The following is a 15,586-nucleotide window of genomic DNA, read 5'->3' on the forward strand; positions in this document are numbered from 1 at the left end:
GCTGAATAAGTAATTTTCATTTGATAAAAGAGGCAACTGAGGGTTAGAGGAGATAAGTAACTAGCCAAAGATATGAGAGGCTAGGATGTATGTTACAACATGTATCTATCAATTTTTTTTTTTTTAAGACAAGAGAATCGATGGGGAGTAGATGAGGGTCAACTTATTGACATGTTTGCTCTTCTTGCCCTTTCCATTTCCACAAGAAAATCAAGTTGCTGAATAGCAACAAAAGGGCCAAATTCAGAAAGTAAAAAAAAAAAAAAAAAAAAGACTAGGTGGGGTCCACTATGGCAAGATATTAATATCTGCTTTTAGACAATGAGCTCTTCCAGCCTCTGGCCTAGAAAACAGAGACCTGAATTTTCTGTCTGTAAGGGAGGAAATGTGATCTAATCAACAGTAAACTATGTGTAGTGCACTGTGTGCAGTATGCCCCTTCTGAAATACAACTAATGGGTTAAGTTAAAGTAGCTCTTCCAAGTTCAGCGCTCGCTGCCCTGTACCCATGGCAGACTTCTGTGTATGGACTGTAACACACTCATTGCTCTGCAGCCTCTGCTCATTCGTTACCCACATCTAATACAAATGTCAGGCAGAGAAATAAAATATTGGTGCTCCGGTTGGTCTAGATCCCATGGGCCATTATTCCATGTTGAGTCTTAGTAAAATAGAGAAACTAGAACTAGAATCTTCATGTTCTAAATTACAGCCTCTGGAACATTGTCATATACCATGCAAGACAGGAAACCCATGCCTAGATCCATATGACACAACACAGTAACTTCAGATACATGATTTCCTAAAGACCAGAGCATCATAAATCTGGATTCTCATGGAGCTAAACGAATGGGGTTTGGTGGACATACCACAGGGAACACAGTATACTTCAGTGGAGCATGAATCTCAGAGTCCGGCAAGCCTGGGTTCTTACCAAACTTAGTAACATAGTTCTGTATTAGACAAGTGACTTATGTAGTTTTCTAATCCATAAAATGGGGACATGATGAGTACTTACCAGACAGGTCTCTTAAGAATACTGAAGTGTGGGATATACTTCAGTGTGTATACATACAAGTGTGGGAGCACCTAGGTGAAGTACCAGTGATAACTCAGTAAAATTATTTTTCACTTTCAGCTCGATGACCATCACTTTAATTTCATCACCGAAGGAGTCTCCAAGCATTAACCAAAGGAAACAAACTTCAAGTGATGAATTGTATTGCTTAATACGTATTGGGCTGCCTTTGATTTTTACGTATTTAATGATTATGCTGCTCACTGCTACTACCCAAGGTGGGTCCTTCTCATGATGCTGCATTACAAAAGAACAAGGAAGGTGATTCCAGAAGTGATTTCTTTGTGGATCTTTAAGATGGGGAGAAAGAACTGAGGCTTGGGAGAGAGGCGTGATGCTAATGGTCTCACAGTGGTGTCTGACCAGTTTGGGCTGTATTTATTATTAAGCAAATCAGATTAGGGGTGACTGTAAAATGCAATATCAGAAACCCTTGTTTTAAGTCAGCAGTCTGATACTCAGTGCCTCTGTGATTTCTAGACCTTTAGATGTCCAAGGGCTGGACCATTTTATTCAAGAGGCAGTACAGTGCACTGGTGAACAAAAGCTAAGAAGCTGAACTGCCTGAGAATGAGTCCCAGCACCACTGTTTCCTTTGCGACCCCACCAGTAAAAGAGGTTGCCGAATCAGACACTGAGTATGTATTAGTTGCTGCTGCTGTCCTTCTGATTATTATATTTTTCATTTTGCAGGGCAATAATCTTTTCATTTCTGTTTCCTTCCTCTAGACTGTGAGCTCTCTGAAAGAAGGGACTAGATGTATTCTTCTTTCTTTCCATGTACAGTCCCAAGAGACAGTCTAACGATGTTGGCTGAATGATGGACTGGAACAGCAAACGAACATCAAAGTGAGATCGACTCAGAACAGAAACCCTGACTTTAAGCTGAGGAAAATAAGAATAAATAAGATTACTGATGAAATCATCTAGAGAGTAATTCGCAAAGGACCAGCATCTCCTTAGCCTCTCTTAATCTCTATCCTGTTCCTAAATAAGGAATCCATGGGTCTTAAACCACATCACCAACTTCACAGGTAGTAACCAAGCCCTGACAACCAGTTCACAAAATGCTATTGGTTCTAACACCTTCCCAAAAGACTAAACAACAACAAAAACAAATGCCATATTTACGGTTTATTCTAAAGCTAAAGAAAAATTTGATAAATACTAATAGGTTAATACACAATTCAGTTTTGAACATTTTGAGTTCTATGTTAAAAACAAATTCTAGGGACGCCTGGGTGGCTCAGTTGGTTAGGCAGCTGCCTTCAGCTCGGGTCATCATCCCAGCGTCATGGGATCGAGTCCCACATCGGGCTCCTTGCTCCGCAGGGAGCCTGCTTCTCCCTCAGACTCTGCCTGCGCTCGCTCTCGCTCGCTCTCTCTCTGACAAATAAATAAATAAAATCTTAAAAAAAAAATTTAAAAAACAAATTCTATTCTTTTTAATAGGCTTTCATGAGATTTTAACTTAACAGTCCCTAAATTATTTTGCAAGATCAGGTCTTACTCAAACAGCAAATAACATTTCCAAGTGACAGTATGATTTCTGTTTTTCCTTTGGAAAGTGATTTTGAATAATTAAAGAAAACATAATTGGTAACATTCTTCACCATCACCTCATTTTCCTGCGGACTGTCCCCTTCACCTCTGCACCTTACCAAAAGAGAAATTACAAATCTGTGTCCCTTACCTCCAACAGTTCATCTCCAATACGCATTCGCCCGTCCAGGGCAGCAGGCCCTTCGGGGTTAATTCCCACCACGAATATGCTCATGCGTGACCGGTCCTTATTACCAGCAAGGCTGAGTCCAAGTCCATTCTTAACCTTTTCAAGCTCAATAATGTGCAATTCTCCAGGCAGGTCTGCATATCTTTGCCTGATTTTTTCTATTGTTAAAAAAAGGGGGGAGGTAAAAAAAATTAAATAGAGCACTTAAATCTACATTACAAAAGCATCAGCATGTCCCCATCCTGACCCATGATGGTCCTTTTTTGAGAATGAAGTAGTTGGAGTCATTCATCACCTTACATATAGGTTACAGTTAATTGTTCCATCTCTATTTAAAAAGTTTTAGTTCACCAATAAAATGTTCTCTGATTGTTCAGGTTCACATGAGCCCAGAGATGCTGTGCATTCCTTTCTTACCCCAAACAGTCAACACAATGTTGTAGAAACCCTAGCCTCCCTACCTCCCTCCAAAAACAGAGGGGGTGAGTGGGAAACAAAGAATATATACAGAGCATAGGCTCTGTGCCAAGAAAGTGTTTGGTCCTGGAGATATCATACTGAACAAACCAGACATGGTTCCTATTCTCATGGACTTGTATTCCAGTAAGAAAAAAAAAAAATCAACAATTAATTCAAAACAATTATGTTTCTTTAAACTATACAAATGGTATAATAATATTTTATGCTACGTGAGTAAAATAAAGGGAATTAAGGATGTTGGTTTAGCTGTCAGATCTGAATTCAATACAAAATCAACCATTCACTCAATGTCCAATAATTAATACATTACTTTATTTTATGGAATTCCATTTCTTCATGTGTAAAATAGGCATGACAATACCCTCTTCATGGTTGTTGAGAAAATGAGATAAAATACATATTAAAGAACTTAAAAGCTAGCTCATGCCTTATAGGAATTCTATAAATCTTTTATTTAATCTTTTGTCTTTCCTTGCTATGAACTTTCTTTGGTCTAAATTACCTACTTTAGGATTTGGCTGGTTATGCCTCACTTGTGTTGATTAGGTGCAACAAAACCACTCTGGCAGATCACTGTGGGGAATGATACTGCTTTGAACATGGCTTATCCCCCACAAAGTACTGGCTGAGGCCAGATGAGTTTCTGGGGCCAAAGTCTGACACCTTCTACTATGGTATGATGCAATCATTTTATCAGTTGAATAACCATTTGGTAGACTGTGACTATCCTGGAACTGTATGGTCAGTCTAATGTTTGACTTAGGTCTACTGTCCTTACAGGGAACCTTGCAATTCAAACTGAACTCAAATAATTAGTGTTAAGGGGAATGGGGGGGGGGGCGGGGAAACAGCCTAGCTATGTTATCACTTTCCAGACCTAACAAACACTGCCTTAGGAGAATAGATATATTTAAACTCGTAAAAATACTTCAAAAAAATTAACCATATAAATGGCTGCTTATCTAGATATAGAATAAATCTGTTTGCTTTATACTGATTTTGAAAGGAGTCTTAACTTTCTTTATCTACAGCTATGTGATGAACTCAAAAATCTCAGAGACAAAGAGAAAGCCCTGAAAGCAGCTCAGGACAATAGGTCTGTAACCTACAATGGCAGAAACATTAGACTGGCAGAAGACCTACCCACAGACACCTGGCAGGCCAGAAAAGGACTGGCATGACATATTCAGGGCACTAAGTGAGTAAAATATGCAGCCCAAAACATTATAACCAGCCAGGCTGTCACTGAAAATAGGAGGAGAGAGAAAAAAGCTTCCAGGACAAAACTAAACTAAACTAAACTAAAAGAATTTGTGATCACCAAACCAGCCCTATAAGAAATGTGGAAAGGGGTCCTCTATGCAAAGAGAGAGCCTAAAAGTAACACAGACTAGAAGGGAAAAGAGATAGTATACAGCAACAGTCACCTTACAGACAATACAATGGCACTAAAGTTATATCATTCAATAGTTATCCTCAATGTAAATGGGCTAAATGCCTCAATCAAAAGACACAGAGTATCAGATTGGATAAAAAAAACAAGACCCGGGGCACCTGGGTGGCTCAGTGGGTTAAAGCCTCTGCCTTCGGCTCAGGTCATGATCCCAGGGTCCTGGGATCGAGCCCCACATCGGGCTCTCTGCTCAGCAGGGAGCCTGCTTCCTCCTCTCTCTCTGTCTGCCTCTCCAGCTACTTGTGATCTCTGTCTGTTAAATAAATAAAATCTTTAAAAAAAAAAAAAAAAACCAAGACCCATTGATATGCTGTCTGCAAGAGACATTTTAGACTCAAAGACACCTCCAGATTTAAAGTGAGGGGGTAGAAAGCCATTTACCATGTTAATGGACATCAAAAGAAATCTGCAGTGGCAATCCTTGTATCAGACAAATTAGATTTTAAATCAAAGACTATAAAGAGATAAGGAAGGACACCATATCTACTTAAAGGGTCTATCCAACAGGAAGATCTAAGAATTGTAAATATTTATGCACCTAATGTGGGAGCAGCCAATTTTATAGGCCAATTAATAACAAAATCAAAGAAACACAAGGACCATAATACAATAATAGGGGATTTTAACACTCCCCTCATTAAAACGGACAGATCATCTAAGCAAAAGATCAACAAGGAGATCAGGGTTTTAAATGACACACTGGACCATATGGGCTTCACAGATATATTCAGAATATTCCATCCCAAGGCAACAGAATACACATTCTCCTCCAGTGCACATGAACATTCTCCAGAACAGATCACATCCTGGGTCACAAATCAGTTTTCACCAGTACCAAAAGACTGGGATCATTCCCTGCATAATATTAGACCATAATGCTTTGAAACTCGAACTCAATCACAAGAAGAAAGTTGGAAAGAACTCAGATACATGGAGGCTAAAGAGCATCCTACTGAAGAATGAATGGGTCAACCAGGAAATTAAAGAAGAATTTTAAAAAATGATAGAAACAAATGAAAATGAAAACACAACTGTTCAAAATCTTGGGATCCAGCAAAGGCACTCCTAGGAGGAAAGTATACAGCAATATAAACCTCTCTCAAGAAACAAGAAAGGTCTCAAATACACAACCTAACCCTGCACTTAAAGGAGTTGGAGAAAGAACAACAAAGAAAGACTAAACCCAACAGGAGAAGAGAAATAATAAAGATCGGAGAAGAAATCAATGAAACAGAAACCAAAAGGACAGCAGAACTGATCAATGAAACTTAGAAGAGATCATATGAAACTAGGTGCTGGTTCTTTGAAAGAATTAATAAGATTGATAAACCCCTGGCCAGACTTATCAAAAAGAAAAGAGAAAGGACCCCAAAAAATGAAATCATGAATGAAAGAGGAGAGATCACTACCAATACCAAAGAAAGACAGACAATTATAAGAACATATTATGAGCAACTGTATGCCAATAAATTAGATAATCTGGAAGAAATGGATGCATTCCTAAAGATGTATGAACTACCAAAAGTGAACCAAGAAGAAAGAGAAAACCTGAACAGACCCAGAACCAGAAAGGAAATTGAACCAATAATCAAAAATCTCCCAACAAACAAGAGCCCAGGGTCAGACGGCTTCCCAGGGGGAATTCTACCAAACATTTAAAGAAGAATCAATACCTATTCTTCTGAAACTGTTCTAAAAATAGAAATGGAAGGGAAACTTCCAAACTCATTTTATGAGGCCAGCATTACCTTGATCCAAAACTGGACAAAGACCCCATCAAAAAGTAGAATTACTAATACCCCTGATGAACATGGATGCAAAAATTCTCACCAAAATACTAGCCAACAGGATCCAGCAGTACATTAAAAGAATTATTCACCACAACCTATCCCTGGGCTGCAAGTTTGGTTCAATGTCTGTAAATCAATCAATGTGATACACCACATTAATAAAAGAAAGAACAAGAACCATATGATACTCTCAATAGAGGCAGAAAAAGCATTTGACAAAGTACAGCATCCTTTCTTGATCAAAAGTCTTCAAAGTGTAGGGATAGAGGGTACACACCTCAATATCATAAAAGCCATCTACGAAAACCCACAGCAAATATCATTCTCAATGCAGAAAATCTGAGAGCTTTCCCCCGAAGATCAAGAACATAGCAGGGATGTCCACTATCACCAACACTGTTCAACATAGTACTAGAAGTCCTAGCCTCAGCAATCAGACAACAAAAAGAAATAAAAGCCACCCAAATCGGAAAAGAAGAAGTCAAACTTTTACTCTGCAAATGATATGATTCTTTATGTGGAAAACCCCAAAGACTCCACCCCAAAACTGCTAGAACTCATACAGGAATTCAGTAAAGTGGCAGGATATAAAATCAATGCAGAGAAATCAGTTGCATTTCTATACACCAATAAGACAGAAGAAAGAGAAATTAAGGAGTCGATCCTGTTTACAATTGCACTCAAAACCATAAGATAACTAGGAATAAATCTAGCCAAAGAGGCAAAGAATCTGTACTCAGAAAACTATAGAACACTCATGAAAGAAACTGAGGAAGACACAAGGAAATGGAAAAATGTTCTATGCTCAGGGACTGAAAGAATAAATACTGTGAACATTCAATCCCTATCAAAATACCATCCCTATCAAAATGCAATCCTTATCAAATGCCATCAACTTTTTTCACAGAGCCAGAACAAATAATCCTAAACTTATACAGAACCAGAAAAGACCCCAAATAGCTACAGGAATGTTGGAAAATAAAAGCCAAGCTGGTAGCATCAGAATTCCAGACTTTAAGCTCTATTACAAAGCTGTAATCATCAAGAAAGTATGGTACTGGCACAAAAACAAACACATAGAGCAATGGAACAGAATAGAGAGCCCAGAAATGGACCCTCAACTCTATGGTCAACTAATCTTTGACAAAGCAGGAAAGAATGTCCAATGGAAAAAAGACAGTCTCTTCAACAAATGGTGTTGGGAAAACGGGACAGCCACATGCAGAAGAATGAAACTGGACCATTTCCTTATACCACACACAAAAATAGACTCAAAATAGATGAACGACCTCAATGTGAGATAGGAAACCATCAAAATCCTAGAGCAACACACAGGCAGCAACCTCTCCAACCTCAGCAGCAGCAACTTCTTCCTAGGCACAAAGCCAAAGGCAAGGGAAGCAAGGGCAAAATGCACTATTGGGACTTCATCAAGAGAAAAAGTTTTTTGCACAGCAAAGAAACAGTCAACAAAACCAAAAGACAAAGGACAGAATGGGGAAAAGATATTTGCAAAAGTCTTATCAAATAAAGGGCTAGTATCCAAAATCTATAAAGAACGTATCAAACTCAACATCCAAAGAAGAAAAAATCCAATCAAGAAATGGGCAGAAGATACGAACAGACGTTTCTGCAGAGAAGACATCCAAGTGGCCAACAGATGCAAGAAAAAATGCTCAACATCTCTCAGCATCAGGAAATACAAATCAAGGGGCACCTGGGTGGCTCAGTGGGTTAAAGCCTCTGCCTTCGGCTCAGGTCATGATCCCAGGGTCCTGGGATGGAGCCCCACATCAGGCTCTCTGCTCGGTGGGGAGCCTGCTTCCCCTCCTCTCTCTCTGCCTGCCCCTCCTCCTACTTGTGATCTCTGTCAAGTAAAAAAATAAAATCGTAAAAAAAAAAAAAAAGAAAAGGAAATACGAATCTAAACCGCAGTGAGGTACGACCTCACACCAGTCAGAATGGCTAAACTTAACAAGTCAAGGAACTACAGATGCCGGTGAAGATGCGGAGAAAGGGAAACCCTCCTACACTGTTGGTGAGAATGCAAGCTGGTGCAGCCACTCTGGAAAACAGTACGGAGGTTCCTCAGAAAGTTGAAAATAGAGCCACCCTACAATCCAGCAATTGCACCACTAGGTATTTACCCCAAAGATACAAATGTAGTAATCCGAAAGGGCATGTGCACCCCATTGTTTATAGCAGCAATGTCCACAACTCCACAGATGAATGAATAAAGATATAGTATATACATACAATGGAATACTATGCAGCCATCTAAAAATGATATCTTGCCATTTGCAACAATATATATGGAACTAGAGGATATTATGCTGAGTGAAATAAGTCAATCAGAAAAAGACAATTATCATATGATCTCACTGAGATGAGGAATTTGAGAAACAAGGCAGAGGATCATAGGTGAAGACAGGAAAAAATGAAACAAGACAAAACCAGAGAGGGAGACAAACCATAAGAGACTCTTAATCTCAGGAAACAAACTGTGGGTTAGTGGAATGGAGGGGAATGAGAGGATGGAGTAGCTGGGTGATGGCTACTGGAGAGGGTAAGTTCTACGCTGAGCACTGTGAATTGTATAAGACTGATCAATCACAGACCCGTACTCTTGAAACAAATAATACATTATATGTTAATGAGAAAGAGAGATAATGTGATAATAGAATTTTTAAAAAAGAATCTTAACTTTCACAGATAAATATTATTATTAATAATAAAGAACACATTTAGCAAAACAGAGTAAAAATGTAACAAAAATGCCTTCTAGATAGGAAAAAATAATGTCATATTAACAAGCTTATTATATTAACAAGTAATTATTATTAATTATATTAACACATAAATAAGCTCAAAGTGTTTTTGTTGGTGAACCAAGAATAAGATATTATGTGGGTATTTTAATGAATAGAGACCTATAAGACATGCATTATAAGATGCTTACAATAGCAACATAAGGGAAACAAACAAATACCATAAATATTAGACAATTACAATTATTCAAACAGAAGTTCCAATCACCACAAGGGCTGGTCACTGAATAATTACTAAATTAACTGCATGAACTTTAACTTCTTTCACAGTTTTAAGAACTGGTATTTCTAAAAGAGATTTGACAGAAGCAGCAGAATTTGTGAAGGGTTTTGAACAGGGTACAGAAGTTCGTTATGAAAAGACAAATCCTGTAGGCGGACTACATGTGGAGAAGCATATATGGTGGTGGAGCGAGGATATCAACTGAAAATTCTTTGAGTTGGTGGGTCGGTGATAAGAAATTACAGTATAGGGTTTATGGAAATTCCAACTGGGGATTCTGCAGAAGTGCTCTGGGGTCCCCCCAAGGATGGGCCTTGAGGGGACACTTATTGTAAGACCTCTTTTTCCAGATTCAACCAGACCACTAAATGCTTTCATCTGCTTTGTTTGGTAGAGGTACAGGGTAACACAGTTAAGAAATGCTACTACATGCGGTGCCTGGGTGGTTCAGTCATTAAGCATCTGCCTTCAGCTCAGGTCATGATCCCAGGCTTCTGGGACTGAGCCCCACATCAGGGTCCCTGCTCAGTGGGGATTCTGCTTTTCCTCCTCCCACTCCCTCTGCCTGTGTTCCCTCTCTTGCTGTCTGTCTGTCAAATAAATAAAGTCTTAAAAATAAATAAATAAACAAATGCCACTACAGCTAAGGAAAAAAAATAAAGTAAAAATTTTAATACATCTCCTCAGAAAATAATAAAACAGAAAGAGATTGTTTTAAAAAGGTACTGAAGACTTTAATACCACCATAAGTTCAATGTAACAGATATAAGAGAATGCTACATCAGACAGAAAATACATACATCTGAGGAGGCATACACAGAAAAATTACAGAAATAGACTGTGTGTTAGGCCATAAAAGAATTTTCAATAACTCTTACAGAATCAATATCATATAGGCTAGGTCTTCAGACAGTGCAATAAAACTATGACAGTGCAATAAAACTATGGAAAAACTGTAAGTTAACGACAAAAAATAACTTTAAAACTCCATGGTGTCTAGAAATACATTAATGTTAGTGAAAAGTTCAAGACTTAAAAGGGAACAATAAAGGAAATTTAAAAATACAGTACTAACAGTTGAATAAAAATGGTACTTAGATGTCAAACTTGAAGGATTCAGCTAAAGCAGAACTTAGAAGGCTAGTTACAGTTTGGAGCAATTTTTTCAGAAAACAAGAGAAGTTAAATAATAATAAGCCCAAGAAGTTAGAAAAAGAGCTACCTAGCAAATGCAAAGGAAAAAGAGAAAAGAGTAAAACAAGGGTAAGTATTAATGAAAACAGAACCATCACCATCAATCAAAACCAAACAATCCACAGAACAAAAACACTACAATAGGGATCAGTGAAGCTAAGACCTAGTTCTTTGAAAACATTAACAAGACAGACACTGCAAAAACTGATCAGGGGAAAAAATTAGATGAGAGAAATTCTTGAACTAGAAAGGGGAAACAACTACAGACCTATCTATAAAATAAGAAAATTGTAAATAGTGCATTGGCATGAAATGCTGGCACACCTGAACATCTAGGAGACAGATAAATTTCTCAAAATTTAAAATACCATATTTAGTGTAAGAATAAATGTAAAACTGCAACAGACTGGAAATTATTAAAGAAACTGAAATGGTAGTCAAGGATATTCCCTTTAAGAAAAATAACAACCCCCCCCTCAGTTCAAGATAGTTTTATACTGGAATTCTGTCAGATTTCAAGTTTTAATCAATTACATCTATATAAGCTGTTCCAGAACAAGCATGGGGGGAAGGTTATCCACTTCATATTTTGAGGCTGGTATAATCCTGATTCCCCTTCCAAAAATACAGACAAATCAAGAAAAGAAAATTACAGTCTTATTTAACTTGGGGTCATAGATGTGAAATTATTTTTTAAAATAATTAAATTGAAAGCATATTAAAATATTAATTTCATCTCTATGCTATAGCTAGTATTTGACCCTTTTCTGACCTAAGAAACAGCAATTTTATATGATTCAACTTAAAAATATATTATAAATAAGGGCCTATTCCAGGAATGCAAGGATAGCTAAATATCAGGAATTTTTTCAAGGAAATTATCACATTGATAAATTAAAGCAGGCTGGACAATTATGTTAATAGACAGAGAAAAGCATTTGAGAAGGTACATTATCTAGTTAAGATTTTTTTAAAACTCCAAACTGTTGGCAAACTAGAATAGAAGATATTTTTTCTGGACTTAAATTGACAAAAAAAAATACAACAGGAAAAAAATATTTGCATATTTAAAACAAACAGGGAATTAATAAACAGAGAAGCAGAAATAGGTTAGCAACCTCAATAGAAATCTGGTCAAAAGATACAAAGCTCAAAAGGCTAACAGACTTGGGGCACCTGGGTGGCTCAGTGGGTAAGCCTCTGCCTTCAGCTCAGGTCATAATCTCAGGGTCCTGGGATCAAGCCCCACATTGGGATCTCTGCTCAGCAGGAAGCATGCCTCTCCCTGCCTGCCTCTCTGCTTACTTGTGATCTCTCTGTCAAATAAATAAATGAAATCTTAAAAAAAAAAAAAAGCTCACAGACTTAGGAAAAAATGCTCAAGTCTGTTAGTAATTATTGAAATGCAAATTTCAGTGAGATACCAGTTTTTACTATTAGACTGGCAAATATCTGAAAGCTACATCACTAAGCCTTAGTGGAGCTATGAGGAAGATACAACAGGAATCTTTGGCATTGCCCTGGGAGTGTTGAATCGCGCAGCCTTTTGGAGAGCAGTCTGACAGTACTCAATCCAGTGAAGCATACACGTATTCTACAAACCAGCAATTCCGCTCTTGGGAATATCCTAACCAATTCTTACACTGGTCTTTAGGGGATGTTATTGGAGACAGCAGGGGAGTTGGCAGTAAGGTGAGTATGCATCAGTGGGAGAGCGGATAGAGGAAATGTGGTGGATGGACATCACAAGCAGAAATAATTAACTGGAAGTAGTGACACAGAGATTTTCAAACAGGGAGGAAAACAGTGGGTCAATACCATTATGCAAATTAAGATTACTGCACAAAAAAATAATACATGTTTTGAAAGTACATTCTCAAAGTCAGAAATATTTAATGCATTAGAATTGTTAATGATGGTGGGCGGGAAAAAACAGGAATACAGGGAGCAAAAACAACTAGTGAGGGATCCCAGCAGACTAACAATGGTAACATGATATGAAGGATTATACTTAGTGTGATTCCCTGCCCCTGGAGCCTAAAAAAATAAAGACGCTGAGAAAAGCTTCAGGGTAATATTAATATAAAAAGGCTTCCAGGTTCAAAACTTGTCTGACTTGTTCAACTTTCAGAGAAAAAAATTAACCTTCATGGCCGATAACCATATATGCAAATGTTTAGACATCTCAATGATTAATGGCAAGAGGGACCCTCCATTGGTAAAATATGGCTCCACGTTTGAGTTATGAACAACTCAAATTAACTGCTACAAATGTTGAATCAGTATGTTCTTGTGGCAGAATAGGAAGAGCAGAGGCTGAAGGGCCAGAATTCAGTCAACCCTAGGACACGCCTGTAACATCCCTGGATCCTTGGACCAACTATGGAACCTCCACAAACAGCAGTTTGTTCGTAAAATGGGGTTCTTACCCTGAAAGTGGATGTTAGCTAAAAATGCCTAAGGATACAGGGTCCCAAGAATGTGAAATGAAAAATACAGCCACGACTTTGTTTCCATGATTTAATTTTGTTGAAGTTTTAAGTTAGCCTGTTAGTGCCAAAGCTGTTTCTTCTTTAAATTTGTCTGTCTTGAGGAGAATTGAGCCTTGAGAAAGGAAGCGGTGCTCATCCCTCCAACCCCAACAATGACATGAAGGAAGTAGGCACACAATCCTCAATGGGAATCACTAGGGGAAGGGGCTAGCCTCACTGTCCCTAACATTCTCTTCCCAGAGTTACTCGTTCTGAGGAGCCCTGGGACAAAGTGCAGAGGAATACCACCACTGAATCCAGTGTTTGTCTGGATTCAAGCCACCATTGAGGTGGCTTTAAAATTTTGTGCTAGTAAAGTGTGAAATTAAACTTTTTTTTTTAAATCAGCAAAAATGGGTTTATTTGGGAAGAACAGAGAATTGAAATCAGAGATGAACAAACTATAGCAAAAACCACAGGCGTGGCATGTCCCAGAATGAGACCTTTAATTCAGAGAAAACAAACTACATAAACCTACATTCTCTTATCTCAACTCCCTGCTGTCACCCCCAGATTCCATTTTATAAATAAAAGACTGAAGAAATGAAGATCCTGTATAAGGTTATGAAGCTGATTAACAGCTAGAAACTACAGTCTGCTAACATATGGGTAAATTCTTTCTCTACCAAATCATGTTCAATTTCTCCAATAACATTAAAAAAATTTTTTTTTATTTATGAGCAAGAAAGCAAGGACCCGAAAGACAGCATGAGCAGGGGGAGGGCCAGAGACAGAGGGAGAAGCAGACACCCCGCTAGGCAGGGAGCCTGCCCTGGGACTCAACCCCAGGACCACCAGATCAAGACCTGAGCTGAAGGCAGACACCCAACGGCTGAGCCACCCAGGCACCCCATCCAATAACATTTCTGAAGAATGAGAATTCAGATTTCCCCTCAGTTAAAGAAACTATCTTTAGAATGCACACAGTACCTCCTTACATGAAAGAAACATCTCATAGCCTGCCATGTCCCTATACCTTGGTAAACACCTCCATCTGTACGATAGCAGACTGACAGAGAGGAAAGGTGATTTGGTGAGTGTTTGGGCCATGTCTGCTGAGTCCAAGTGCTGTGCTTTCTTCATCACACCACAACTATCTCTTAGACTGGGAGAATTTTAAATAAGAAGAGGATAAGAGCTCAGACAATGATTCCCAGGCCCAGTCTGCTTAGAATTGCAAGGTAATAACATCCTTAGAGCCTATAAAACAGAATCATGACTGGGCTCTGCCCGCTGAGATCTGGAACCAATGACACAGAGTCAAGTTTAGTAATCGCATAAAGTTCTCTTTGTAACAAGGTCCTGAGATGATTCTCATGGGCACTTAGATCTGTAAATATCAGATGAATCTCCCATGCAATACAAAAATTTTTTCTACAGTGATGACAGTTGACCATAAAGTTCACAGATGCCAAAATTTAAGGCAGCTTTTATTTTTAAAGATTTTATTTAGTTGTCAGGGAGAAAGCACATGCTGGGTAAATGGCAGGCAGAGCAAGAAATAGGCTTCCTGCTGAGGAAGGAGCCTCATGTAGAACTCAATCCCAGGACCCCAGGATCATAACCTGAGCGAAGGCAGATGCTTAACCGACTGAGCCACCCAGACACCCCATAAGGCAGTCTTCAAATACATCCTTCACAAGACTAATCGAATATTGAGAGTATCTCTGCTTCCATGATCACGCCTCAGGATTACAATAAGAAACGTTTCCACTGTATAATAGGTGACTTTAGGATCTCAGTCTCCGCCTTTCTGCTTCTAGCTCCCACCCACTCAGGTTGCCTCCCTCCCTCTCCTATCTCAGATATTTCCTGCCCTTTCCATGACTACTCGTCTCTACTCTGCAGCTGTAATAAAAGGTGAGCAAGATTTTCAAAAGGGGAGGAAGAAAACAAAGTTCGTCTTTGCAGGGGAAAAGCAGAGGTGAACACTCATCTTTGAAAAATCAAGACACTGCATGCCAGCTTGTTAATTCAGAATCTGAGCAGCTGTAGTCGGGCTCCTCTGGGCTCCCCCGGCTGCGTCAGCACTAACTGTTCCGCAGTGTCAGTGGGGGACGGTGGGGAGGGGGAGGCTCTGCTGCAGGGGAACCCTATACCGCCTGGTATTTGCTTTGGGGGCAACTGGGAGGGGTTTCCAGGATAACCAGTAGCTAAGCAAGGGGTACTTCCTCAACTGAGGAAGGCAGTAAGTGGGAAGAAAACGGATGAAGGGAATGGTTTTCTTCAATCTTTTTTTCAGTTTCACAAACAATACAGTTAAAGAGGTGGAGCCAT

General features: G+C 38.9%; 1 protein-coding gene across 8 annotated transcripts in view; it reads right to left on the bottom strand.

The window, feature by feature from the left end:
- PATJ (PATJ crumbs cell polarity complex component) overlaps positions 1-15,586 on the bottom strand; it is a 373,536-nt gene that overhangs the window by 154,653 nt on the left and 203,297 nt on the right. For all 8 annotated transcript variants that reach the window (XM_032302603.1, XM_032302602.1, XM_032302601.1 and 5 more), the window contains one exon: positions 2,772-2,968. In XM_032302603.1, coding sequence (XP_032158494.1) covers positions 2,772-2,968 — 197 coding nt within the window. The remainder of the gene's footprint in view (positions 1-2,771; positions 2,969-15,586) is intronic.

Source organism: Mustela erminea, chromosome 10, assembly GCF_009829155.1.
Source record: "Mustela erminea isolate mMusErm1 chromosome 10, mMusErm1.Pri, whole genome shotgun sequence".
NCBI lineage: Eukaryota > Metazoa > Chordata > Mammalia > Carnivora > Mustelidae > Mustela > Mustela erminea.